This window comes from Leptodactylus fuscus, chromosome 7 (genome assembly GCF_031893055.1).
Source record: "Leptodactylus fuscus isolate aLepFus1 chromosome 7, aLepFus1.hap2, whole genome shotgun sequence".
Classification (NCBI taxonomy): Eukaryota; Metazoa; Chordata; class Amphibia; order Anura; family Leptodactylidae; genus Leptodactylus; species Leptodactylus fuscus.
The window spans coordinates 106,451,439-106,465,499 of record NC_134271.1 but is presented as its reverse complement, the minus strand read 5'-3'; the positions used below and the strand labels follow the sequence as shown (position 1 = coordinate 106,465,499).

Genomic DNA, 14,061 nt, shown 5'->3' with positions numbered 1-14,061 from the left:
GTTAGTCACTGGGTAGAAAAACTTAGTATAAGGAAAATATTTGTTTTTGTACCATGTTAGCCAGTGGGTAGGAAATATAAAAAAACAAGAAACTTGAGAGTCTTCAGTAGTTGATACCTTAACTAATAATGATGACAGATTACAATGTTTTGAAAAACTGGCAGGCAAAATATGCTATGTAAAGTAAAAAATATCCATGGAAATAAAGGCTGTGTAGGGATTTTCATAATGTACTATAGACTCATATGTAACTTCTGGACAGGTGGGGTTTTTTTTGTTTGTTTTTATTTGTTTTTGCCAAAAATGCACTTGAAAGAAACCAGCCCAACACATGACCCATACACACAGCATAATAGATCCCTTTAGGGCTATGACGTCAGGTCTGTGTACCATACTCAGGCTGGAGTAGACGCCTATAATACAGGAGTAAACTGGATAGTTCTCTGCAGAGCTGTGGACTGAGTCGGCCAAAGCACCAACTCTGACTCTCTTTTTCCACTGCCTGACTCTGAATTCATGTTAAAGTAAATATATAACAAATTAACATCTAATTAATTTTACAGTATCAATAATTGTATAATATAATTATTTTATTTTAAAGCCATGGTTGGAGTCTCTTTTTTTTTTCTCTCGACTCTACCCAAAACTTGTCCCAACTCCGACTCTACAGTCCTGTTTGAAATTAACCTTCTAAGTGTTTCTTCAATAAATTATAGAGATGAGTGAGTAGTATTCGATCGAATACCTCCCCTGCATAGTTATTGGTGTAATTGGTCGAATACCACGCGGTAAACGCAGTAAAAATTTGATGCCCCTCCCACCTTCCCTGGCGCTTTTGTACACCAATATCTATGCAGGGGACGTATTCAGTCGAATATACTCGCACATCTCTAATAAATTACCGTGATAGAAAATTGTGTTGGATTCCTTAAATAATAAGTCCATTTTATCTGATCGATAACAAGTTGCTCTTCTATTGGCAGCTGTCACGTCATACGAAGACCTCGGATTACTTGCATTTGGCTCGCCTGGGAAGGTACGACCCTTTGTTTTTTACATTGCTTTATTTAATTAAATCCCAAATCCAAGCACCCCAGTGTTGTAGACACAAACAAACATCCATTCTAGATAGGAGATTTACAGCTGGTGATTCTCAAAAGCCTATTTTGCATCAGGAAAACAATTCTGTATTTGTTCTCCACCTCATATTTTGCATCATCAATATAATGAGAGTTCAGAATAAATTATAATGTTTTTTCCAGTAAGGACCGCAATAACCAGATGTAATTTGTGCACTAAGAACGCTGGATCATTTGGGTTCCATTGTAGGGGAAATAACCACAGGATTTTATTTGCAGTTCCTGCCATCAGTCTTTCATTTTAGCCAGACATAATTGCTTATTCCCCTTATTGCGTATTATTTGTTGTTTTTCTCTTTAGATCCTGGTGGCGAGCACAATCCTGATCCAGAACATTGGAGGTAAGAGGAATTTTAATATAACCTATAGCTTTGCTAAAATGCAAATAAAATGTAATTTCAATGGATTGTTTGTTCCTCAAAAATATATTTAAAGGGATATGCACAACAATAGTAAGCACACACAAGAATTCTTTAAAGGGTTGTCTGGTTTAGAAAAAAATGTCAATTCTTTTTCTGATTTTCTTCCATTTCTAAAAGTGGCTATGAAGAGAGACTGTAGTAGACCTGGCACTTCTAAGCATTGTAATGACAGTCCATTTATTTTATAGAGAAGTGTGTAAGGCTTAATTTCTTTTGTGGTGGTCCTTCATAGGACCTTCACTTGCTGCTGGATACTGCCACAGACTAGTTAATGGCTGGGGATACCAGTAATGAGACAACCCGAGATCAATGTCTTAACAGGAGGACCTTCTAACTATAAAGGGATTGTCCACAGCAAATAACCCTTCAACTGCAGTTTGGTGCTAGTAGACCCTCTCCTACTAGTATGCTGCAAATGACCCAAAGTTAAAGGGGTTTTCTCAGAGAATTATATTGGTGAACCCAACCTTATCATATGTCATCCACACCAGATCAGTGAGGGTCCGACACCCAGCATCCCCACTGATCAGTTGCTGGGAAGATTGTGGCATTCATACAAGTGCTTCAGCCTCACTAGTGGGAAAATAGTGCTCACTGAGCACCATGGCCTTCTCACACAGCTGATAAATCCACCCCCAACTGATCTGGTATTGGTGATCTATGCTAAGGATACCCATTGATGGCTAGAAAGGTTTAAAATAAAAACAAAGTTGCTCTTCTGCCCCTGGTGCCCCACTTGGGCATTACATCTTCTCCACTGCTGATCCCAGCCAGCCCAGAAGCAGAGCGGCTCCTGTGACTGCTGTGAGCAATTACTGGCCTCAGTTGTGTCTTGTGCAATACTGTGACATCACTGATGATGTCACAGGAGCTTCACTACTTCCTGTCCAGCTGGAACTGGCAGCAGTGTGAACAAGGTCTGCTCTGCCCAAATAGAGTGCCAGGGTAGTTTAGGCTTTTTTTTATTTCTTATGCTTTTACATCTCCCCAACCACCAGTGGTTTTTCCTGTTAGCATGGAAGACCCCCTTAAAATCCCAGAAAACCCCTTTAAACTATAGATGGCTAGATTTGGCATAGTTGGCTGACCCCCCCCCCCATACTTGTGAATGCTCATCTTGTCTAAGTGTGTAATGTTCTCAATAGAATAAAGAACAGATGTGGCATAATGGGTTTTCTCTCTCTTGAGAACAAAAGGAGATAAAACCTATTTTATTCTTCTCTGCCATCGAGGGAGAGTTGGGGCACCCTCAAATATATTAGAAGGTCAGCCAGTCCAACAAAAATCAGCAGGTATGGCCAGTGTTCATCTAATGTACTGTGTATAGCGGCCATAACCGTCAGCCATGTGCCTGCATCCTCGCAGTACAACGTACTGGTGCTGTGTTCTGTTAAGTCAGTGTTACCATAGGAAATCTGGGCATTGCAGCAGCCAATAAGAAACCAGCTTTACTTTTTCTAGAACTTTTTCTAGACCTTGTATCATCCTTGAGCTTTGAAGATTTCTGTAGTAGAAGTTGTTGATATTGGTAAATTGCCTCGCGGCCTTTTCTCTACATTTCAGGATTTAGAGCAGGAATTCTATTTTTTCACATTTGTAAAAGCCGCTAAAAGAGGTTTACTGCACGTCTTGTGATGTGTTGTCATAATAGCAGTTTGTCTGCTATTACCTCCCCTGGGATAGCTTTCCTCAGTCGTGTAGTAGTCATGATGAAGTCAGACATCATTAATCTGACCTTGTTTCTCAGAGCAGATGTTGCTTAATGGATTTTGGGTCATTTGGTCACTTGGCCTAGCAAAAGCAATATAATGTAGTATCCAGCCATTTGGTTACAGGCTACCATGGCATCAGTTGAAGAATCCCCACGAGGGGAACCTGACAATTTGGAACTTATTTTCTAATCTCAGGATACCTCCAATAATAATACAGCTAAAGGCTAAGGCTAAAGCCCTACATTGCGGAAACGCTGCTTTTTTTGTTGCAGATTTTGTTGCGTTTTTTTGAGCCAAAGCCAAGAATGGCTACAGAGGGAATGGAGAATATATAGGAAATTCTTATACTTCTCCATTCTGCTCAATCCACGCCTGGCTTTGGCTCAAAAAACAACAAAATCTGCAACAAAAAAAGCTGCATGGGACTTTAGCCTTACACCCCCATGTTGTGGAAAAAGCTGCTTTCTGAGCCAAAGCCAGGAGTGGACTGAGTGAGACGTATAAGTGATTCCTTTATATTTCCCATTCCTTTTGAAGCCACTCCTGGGTTTGTCCCAAAACACAGCAGCAAAATCTGCAACAGGAAAGCAACTTTTCTGCAATGTGGGACCTCAGCCTTAAAATACTTAACCTTTACATAACTTCTCAATATCTCCTAATCTATCAGGTTGTTAAAATTATATTTAGACACTTCTGGAATTGGAAAAAATATTGGTGTCATTCCATTCATTATAAGAGTCATCACACTAATAATCTGCTTAGTTGTGCATAAAATGGGAACTGAAATGGCCTGTTTTCATGTTTGTGCCTGCAGCTTCTGTGTAGACCTATGTGTCTCCATGGTTACAGACAAAAAAAATCCTGTGTAGTCATAATTCCTACCATTTCTGACTTAATTCTAGTTAATTTCTGAATGGTTTAGATGGAAAAAAGTGTAAAGGATTGGTTACAATCTGTAACTATAGAGACACATCAGTCTGCGTAATAGCCATAGACATAAAGTGTAACAAATATTTCATTAGAACTGCTAACAGCCTAAGGCTGAGGCCACACTTGCCAGAAAAGATGTGTTTTGTCGTAAAAGTTACTGGTTTTGCTGCACAATGTGTAACACATTTTTTTTTGCCGCAATATGTAATCTCAGCCTGCATTTATTGGAGTTTCAGCATTAGCCTAGCTCGGAGACGTTATGCCATTTTGGTAAAACCTGACCACTGCTGACAGTCTGGATTTGACTATCAACGGGAACTGGGACAAAGTTATATTTATTGAGTTTACAATATTTACATGTTATAATTTATTTTTTAGTTTTTATTTAATGCAGATAGGACTTTACACTAGTAGAGAATTGTATATACTGTCTCTGACCATCATATAAAATCTGTTTACTTCCTTTTAGACAATTTTGTGCCTTTCAGTGCAAATTCAGTAGACCATGTAATACTATTTATGGACATTTGTAACAAAAAGGAAGCCAAACACCTTTACAGCTGCCATTTAGTTCCTGGCTCATTGCAATGGAGACGGAAAAGGCAAATCTCCCAGACCATGCACGCTTCCATTAGTTCCGCTGTATAAACACATGTTCTCAAACTTATTGTTTACAGCAGTTTCTCAGCACTATCCTTAAGAAACCTCCTTCCAGTCATGTTTTGGTTATATCCACCCAATATTCCCCCCCATTTATAAGCTTCCACATGTGAGTCTAGGAGATGCTTATCTTGGTAATACTTAAGGTACAGAGATGGCTGTTTAGATATGGACGCATACACTGGTGTCCTTAGTTGACCACACCCAGTGGTTAATATACATCCTTTTATTTTAGGATATAAATGCTGTTTGTTCATATCAGTATCATGAGACAGGGTTTCCTATTCTCCATTACCCAGAGAGGGGATCTATTGTATAGAGGTGATCCTGCACAAGAGCGTTACTATGTAATATGTGGCTGCTCATAGCTTCCCCCAACTATAACAGTTATATTGTAAGTCTCCATAGTAATATTGTCCCCCCCATAGAAATCTAGCGACTCTGCACTTACAGTATATACACTATTCTGCCTCCATTGGATTCTACTGCCTCCATAGACCTACATATTGACTCTGTCATTTTATACAGTTTGCTGTTGTGATTTTGGGGTAGTCCGTTCAGACCGCGGTGACTGCTCCTGGTAATGGTCTGTGTGACAACTGCATGTCCCAGACTGATAGACCCACGGTCGGGCTGGAACTCACAGTATCATAGATCACCATGATGCAGTGAATTTGGCTCAGCTGAGCTGCGGTGGGTTCTGAATTGGACGTATTATATATCTTATACTCCATTCACATCTAGTTCTGCAGTTACAATTTCACATCTTTCACATCTTCATCTTTTTAAACATATAGTCCATTTTCTGACAACCATAAATGAGTATGATGAATGTCTACGAAAGTTGGCTCATTCTTTTGGATGTTGGACCACAGATCTGCATCCCATTAATGGAAACCCAGATCATTCCACAGATCACGACCGAAACTGATCATTGTTTTGTCTGAATTTATGCTTTAACTTTTGTCATTGTCATACACTTTGTCAATGTGTATGGCACTTTACCTCTCATTTTTGGGCTAAGTCTTATTTTGTAGTTCAGTGTAAGGGCACATTCACATCTGCATCCTTGTCTCTGTTCTGGTCCGTCAAAGGGCACAGAGAACGGAAAATGGTCCATGTAATGACAACTGTGAATCCTGAGGGACTCCATTGACTATTAATGGTTTAGTTTTTGTCCTACATTGCTGGACCAGAGTGTTGGTATTGCAGAATTTCTTCGTCCTGTGTTCCTGACAAACTCTATGCCGGACAGACACCTGACGCAGATGTAAACTTGTCCTAAGGCTGAGGTGCAGTACCAGATCCAGCCCATGGACAATGGTCTGATTGTTCTGGAAACACTATAAGAGACCACAGTCATGGTTCATGCTTTCCACAGTACTAGATGTCTGAAATTCACTACATGTTTTATGGCATTTTCTGCGGTTTTGCCCCAGTTGTGCCACTTCACCTTAGGACATACTCCTATTTAGGTTACACAATACAATGCACTACAACCGCTTGTACAAACCCTGCCTTCACCTTTCAATGTGTCCTATATTCTAGACACTTGCATTTAAGTGACGTAAATGGTATTATGTAAAGCTACTCCGATCTGCTGAGTTACCCCTCTGCTTTTTACAACATATGGAAAAATGAGGATTTCAGCAGGCGAGGATTACATGTTCCCGCTCCATTTGTTTTGATTGCTATTTCTTAATGACTGATATACGGTCTGCACGCTGCTAGCACCAATGACGCCAAGGATTAAAATAGCCTTTACTTCAGACCACGGCTGTACCCTCGGTGTCACAGCGTGAGTGTAAACTGCTGGGTTAGCGCAATTTGTCTGCCTTTGATTTTACGTTTCTTTATGGCCACTGTGCTGTTTAACCCTATCAATGCAAAGCTCGGATTAATCAGAGATCCTACACTTTCCCCAGATATTCTATTTTATGTATTCTTAAGACGTATCTGCCGGTAGAAGAATAGGGTTAATCGTCTCTCCTCACAAAATCCCTGACACCTAATTAACACCTTACTTGCTAAATTTGTTAAAAATGTTGCAGACCTTTCCTTACCCCCACAATCTTTTCTATGGGAAACCTGATACGCTCAGCTTTCACTGTCTCGCTGTGTTGACCACAAGATCTGTGTTGTAGCTTTGGGTGTGTGTTGGTTTATTTAACATCCTTTGGTTGGGGAAGCGGTTGTATGCACTGGCTTTCTGTTACTATGTGATTTGTCGGTGAATCTAGTGTTATGCCTGATTTATCTATTGGTTAGGACGTAATGATAATAATTCTTGTCAATGTTGTAAAATGATGATTTTTAGCAGATGTGACTGCCTGTTCTATAGCTACAAGAGTGCCCAGTACATGCAATCCTCTATGTGCAGTATACACGGACATACTAATGCTGTCTATTGTTACATGGCTAGTCTGTAGATGCGCCACAGTTATCAGTGACGTATGTAGGATATATTTGCACCTTTTTAGACCCCTTTGTCTATCTTTAGACCACCTATTGGTTGACTTAGTTTGCAGCAAAATTTAGCATCAATCTTGACAAGTGAGGCACAAAAAAAACTAAATTACACTATGAACATTGTGCAAAGCATCTGCTCCAATTTTGTGTGTGAATTAAGGCCAACTTCTGATCATTATAACATGCCTGTATAACCACTGCCAATCCCAGAAACCAGAAATCTGGTACATTTAGTTCATTAAATCCCCTCTAATAGTTTGGCGCAATGTGTAAGTGTTTTAGTCCAGAATCCATTTAGCTAAGGAATTCCTCGGATTCGGCCTCTGGATGCACACAGGAATGTTTTCATTCACTGATAGCAAGCAGATACAGAAAAGAGCGAAGAACTGAAGCAAAGAAGTATATTCGACTGAGGCCACACATTGCAGCAAAATGTACAAACACCCAGCTTTTCTACAGACAGGAGAAGACTCCGTACAAGGGAGAAGTATCAGTATAAGTATCTTTTATATAGATAACCTTTTTGCAGCTTCTCTTGGCTTCGACTTCGACTTGGCTTCTCTTGGCTTCGACACAGTCACACTATAAAGATTCAGTAGTTTCCATTATACGTTGGATTATAACATTTATTAAATAAATGAATTTCTTTAAGGCAGTGTACAGATTGAATCTTGGTGCAGAACACAAGTCATATTTATAACACAAGTCAAGCTGCAGATGTGAACAGAGCCTATAATAATGTATTTTACAGTGCATACACAGTTTTCCTCTATTGGTGTACAACCCCTTTAAGGGATTAAGCGCCGTCCTATGATATACTATTACACCAGGGACAGGTAGGCTGTGCTATTATAGCTTGATGATGGCGCAATATGACAATGGGAAGAAAAAGGGCCATGTCCTTGAGTTGTTAGATACAACCCAATAATCTGTGATTGATTTCTGTTCACTATATAGGACAGATACTTGCTTGGAGGCGGTTGCTATAAGTTACTGTTTTTGTCCACTCTTAAACTTGGGATAGTAAATCACCCCTCCTGTCACCGTTTTGGATGGCTAGAGTCAGGCCGAGGAAACCTGATGCTTCACTTTGGAAATGCACTTGATTGTGTGATGAAAGAGTGGTGAGGATGGATACATAGTCAGTGACAGCATGAGCCCTATGCCTGTCCGGAGATGTGGTGCCACACTGCCATCTGCTGGCCAAAGACATGTTTGCAGCATGACTTAGAGGATAGGACCCCTGTATACATCCAGAGAAGAACTTTGGAACACGGTTTAGTATGGATATATGGCTTGTACCATGTATGGTTACTACTGTAATACAAAGTGTGAATACGTAAGGTAAATGTACTTACCTACTGTATATCTCTAGGGTGTATAGTATATCTATTGATGTATAGTATTGTAACATTTAACTACGGTAGTAAAGTGAACATTAGTGAAATGTGGGTAATTTTTTTTTATTTTTTTTTCTCCAGAATTGGAAACACTAAATGTTTGATGGCTGGGTCTCCACTTCTGGAACCCCTATCGATTATGAGCACAGGAGTCCTTTGTCTCCTTTTCCTTCCTGTCACACCACAGTATCATGGCTGAGCATACTCATTTATTTGTCTCCAGAAATAATGGCGATAGCCGAGTGTTGTAGTCGGCCTTCCTCACCAGGACCTGACATGTGAATGGAGTGCGCATACTCGTTCACTTTCATCATACAGTGATGAGGGGAAACAGAGGGACTTTCGACCCCCATTGTAGTGATCCGTGATCCCCCAGCAGTCAGACATTGATATGGTAAATTATAGGGCAACTGCTTCAAAGGGTTTTTCCTTCCAGAAGGTCACAGTAATTGGACTTCTACCTCTCAGTTATTATCCTAGCACTTTACATTAAGTTAACATCTGTAATTCCTGCAAAATAAAATATCACGGATAGCACACAGAGCTATTATAGAGTTATATATATGCAGGCATACCCTATATGTGCAGGCATATGGTCACCGTACAGCACTATATGCTTCATCTCAGAGAGAACATCCATTATATGGCATCTAAAGCCATATTGAGGTGTAATATGTGCCCATAGATTTCTATGGGTGCTGTATGAAGGATCTGTATGCAGGGCTGTGGAGTCAGAGTTGGAAAAAAGTTACTGACTGCTTCAAAATAAAATTATTTTTTTTACTGTATATGATATTATACAATTATTAATATGATTCATTAGATGCAGATATTGTATATGTAATTTAAGAGGAATTCAATCACAAGAATTAGAGGAGTTTTCTTGCTTCTCTCTGACCATGGCTGTCAGCCATTTATGAAGGAGATGGAGTCACTGGTCTGACCCTACCGATCAGGGGTGTGGAGGTGAAATAGGGGCCAGTTTAGGGTGGAGTTGAAGTCTGATTTGGAGAAAAAAGTTACAGATTGAATCAAAACCAAACTAATTTTTTTGATTAATGATTACTTATTTTTCAATATAGTCTACAATTCTTAATATTGTATAATTAGATGTATAGTTTGTTATATAGTTACTTTCATAGGAATCAATCACTGGATTTTTAATGAATTAGAAGATCTTTGTTTCTGACCACGGCTGTCAGCCATTATGGAGTCGGGCTGTGGGAAAATAAAGGAGTCAGTGGTTTGGCCTACCGACTCCACAGGCCTGGTATACAGCCATGCACATGGATAAACTCCTTCCTTGCCATATAGTGAGCTATTCCACATTGCAAATACCATACGGTTAAACTGACGGCGCACTTTAGAAGTAACTTGTGCATAAGATTTTGCTCCACATCTCTCACTGTTAGGATCTCTCACACATCTAATATATTGGTCATATAGGAAGTCCATTACTTAGTGGAGCAGAAAAGAATTTGACACATTCTGTCCTCACCAGTCTTGCCCTACAAATGTTTATTATAGAAATGAAAGAATCCTAAAGCTGCAGGATAAACAGGCGACTTCCTCCCATAGTGCATCTGTTTGTTTAGTGATGGCCAATTAATCCTGTAAGTAGCCGACAGTCCCCGAGTGCTGAAAGTCGGATTGTCTTCTGAGTTCAGAGCAAACACTCCACATTCTCAATTCTTCAGGTTCAGATGGGAAGTAGACCCCTTTACAAACACACATATTCCCTGCCAAAGTGTGGATTAGAAGATTGTGTGGATTTAAGGGAATTTTAAGGCAATGCAAAGTGCCGGTGAAAGCCAGAAAAATAAGAAGTCCTATTACAAAAAAAAAAATCATGGAGTTTCTGAACTTGGAAACACTTGTGGATCATAAATATAGAGAATTTTTTATTTGTTAATAGCGCACACCTAGTTTTGACTTCAAAATTTTCAGGCTTTGAAGAAAGGTGATCTCTGTCCCTTGTACAGTAGAAAGAAATAGTCAAATAATCCATTGGTGTACATGCACATATGTAGATTATACACAGCAGAATATCTTGTGAATTTCACCTCTCTCATTTTAAGGAGAGACATCCACAGTGTAAATCCACTCAATAAAGTGATATCTTGTGGATTGTAAAATCTGCACCACCAGTCAATTTATGCATGGGGAAAAACGTATTTGAGATATGGGAATCTATTCGTAGTGCTGAGTTATGCTGCAGATTTACTGCAGGAAAATCCATGCGGTAGATCCACATGTACTACACAGTGACCCAGATTTACTATTGTGGTTAGGACTAGACAGTAGTGTAAACAAGGCGCATCGAGTTTGGGCTAAAATTGCTAGACATGTGGGTGTGGATTGTCTGAAAAGGAGGGGAGGGGGTTAAATGTGTCCCAATGTGCCAAAATAATGTGTCAAATTAAGCTAACCAGAAGGTGATAAATAAACTGGGCAGTGTAAAGATACACCAGCATTGGTCAGCATAATGAATTGAGAGGAGTTTCAGACCGCTTGTCTAACTATTAATAAATCTGAGCCAGGGTTTAAGACATTGGAATCCTCATTCTATAGGGTGAGCCAATACTCATGGACTCCCCTGCCATTGGATTTCAAGAATACCTGTTGTTTCATTACACTGTTAAGGTTAACACGTAACTAAACGTTCCGACAACTTTTGATTTTCAGTATTTGTGTAATTAATGAATTTGTAATATCCTTTTATTAACGCATTTTGTCTCCTTTTTGTGGCTGATTTCCCTGTCACAGGATTCCAATGTCACACCCTTTTGAGAAAGTGGCATAGGTCAGACAGAAACACTAGTTGCGACAATATATTGGTGATGTTTGCAACTTTTTTTGTGCCAGAAATCTTTAATAACAAATCCCCCCCCCTTCAGTGAGTACAGAAGAATTAGTGCTATAAGTGTCTCTATAACTGTCTGTCTCGCACTAACAAAGAGCCCCAGGATTGTGCAGGACATATACAGAGAAATACTAACATGTACTGATGTGAATAAAGTACTTTGGTTGTAATAGAAAGTTTTTATTCAGCTCAAGTTTCAGTTGTATTTACCTGCCATTTCCATAGATTTCTATAGATATGTGTAATCTAAATCCTGTGACTTTTAGTCCCTCTCTAGATATACAGAGCAGGGGGAACAGAAAGAAACCTTTATTTCTGATAAGACCTATTACCCCTCGTTCACATCTGCACTTGGTAATCCTTTCTGGGAGTCCGCATGGGGACCCCCCGAACGGACTACCAAACGCATTTGCAAGTGGTGTGCAGTAAAAGCACACGGACCCCATAGAGTATAATGGTGTCTGTGTGCTTGCCACCAGATCTCCGCACGAATCATGCAGAGAGGAATGTAGATTGTGAAGTACTTTCCTGTCCGCATGTTCCCTGTGGAGATCTTTCGGCAAGCACACGGACCCCATTCTAGTCTCTGGGATCCATGTGCTTTCACTGCACATCGCTTGCAAATGCGTTTGTTAGTTCATTTGGGGGGTCCCCATGCGGTCTCCCCTGGACAGAATTCCAGATGTGAACAAGGGGTTACTTCGTTTCTTATAATCACCTGTACTATTCATTTCTGCTGGGCTGGTTATTTCAGGCTACGTTCACATTAGGAGACTCCATTGCAGTGTGCATCCAAAATCTCCTGACAAAAAGTCCATCTTTTTCGTCCAGCATTTCAGTTTGAGAGAATGGACACCAGACAGACTTGATAGTCCGTTGGTTTCCTTATGTGACCGCCATTGTAATGCTCTACCTATCCATTGTTCTGGACCTCTGGCGCACCAGGGTAACATAAAGGCTGATGCTATTGTAAACCTAACTAAAGATGGTTGGTGATTGGAGCAGAATAATACAAGCAGACAGTATATTGTATTATTATGTAATGTGATTTTTGCAATCCTTTGAAAGGTCTCCACAGACTACAAAGATTTTATCATTTCTTTATGTTTGGCTTTATTTATTCCCAGTTAGGTGAAAGTTTAGTGTGAGATCCCAGGGAGCGGTGTGCCCTGGCACTGAAGGGGTTAATCCTGCTCTTAATCGCCTGTAACACGATATTATGTAGTTAGCTGACCTGCTGTTCAGCTCCCCAAACAAGAGAGGTGAAGACACTGCTGGCGGAGGTGCTGCGCCGAGCTGCAGGCGGCAGCTGTATTCCTGAGGCCACATATGGCACTGGGATATTTCCAAGTGTGAGAGATTCTCCATAATTCAGGAATATCTCATTTTTTCCATTGACCCAGCAACTGGTTTTACTTGACCTTCCAGTAGGTATCAGACGCTTTACATTCAAATAAGTCGCATTTCACATAAAATAACATTCTCAGGTTTCTCCTTCCCTTTTACTTCTAATGAATATTGCTTTTATGAAAACATTATTAAAACGCTCTTACATTACAGTTACGCATAATGGATCTTATTGTGCGGCTAGGAGAGAGGATGGTAAAATAATTACTAGAACTAGATGTCTGTGACTTATTTGGCCAAGTTGTTAAAATCCATATACTATATGGGTGCCACTACAGAGCTTGGCACAGATCTCCTGACCTGCTAGGCCTCTATACGCATGCGCTGTTTGGTCATATGGATATTAGGGTAAAGCTCACATTGAGGCTCTTGGTCAGGCAGAAAAATCTGCCTAAGGGCTTGTTCACACGGGCATAGGGGGGCGGATTATGGTGCGTAATTCAAATCATAATGCACCCCCTCACAATGGTGATCTATGTATACCGCCAGGCTACTTTTTTCCGTGAGCGGCAGCATAAAGAAGAAGAAGCATGCCCTTTCTTCAGGTGGATTCCGCAGATTGTCGAGCTTCGGCGTCCGCCTGGTGGCAGCAACCTCCGGTGTCGGCCAAATTCATTTGAGCCTGCTCCAGAGGGGAAAGCTGCAACTGTTGGAAGCCGCAACAGTCGTGGCAGGCGGGTTTTGACCCGAGAGTGACACGGGGAGCTGTGTCACTCTCGGTGCCAAAATCGAGCTGTGTCACTCTCGGTGCCAAAATCCGCCATACCGCCCCCGTGTGAATTTAGCTTTAGGGTAAGTTCACGTGGCAGAAAGTGAAGAGGAAAATCCTCCTCTTCACTTTCCGCCGCCAGCTTTTTCGTGTGGCTGTGCAGTGCCATTGCGGCATCCCGCTCTTGATTCAGCCGGGATGAATGGACCTAATCATGGGGGAGTCTCTAGCTGAAGACGCCGTGGCTGACTCAGCCGCAGAATCCACGTGAAGATAGGTCATGTCCGAGACAGCACAGTGTACTCAGTGATTATCACTGCAGCCTTGCAGCACTGGAGTCCTGGGTTCCA

At 40.7% G+C, this 14,061-nt stretch overlaps 1 protein-coding gene across 1 annotated transcript in view; it reads left to right on the top strand.

Annotated features, from left to right (window-relative positions):
- The window catches only part of SLC38A6 (solute carrier family 38 member 6), a 43,965-nt gene that overhangs the window by 7,860 nt on the left and 22,044 nt on the right, over nt 1-14,061 (top strand). Inside the window, exons 4-5 of the mRNA XM_075282778.1 lie at nt 984-1,036; nt 1,441-1,480. Coding sequence (XP_075138879.1) covers nt 984-1,036; nt 1,441-1,480 — 93 coding nt within the window. The remainder of the gene's footprint in view (nt 1-983; nt 1,037-1,440; nt 1,481-14,061) is intronic.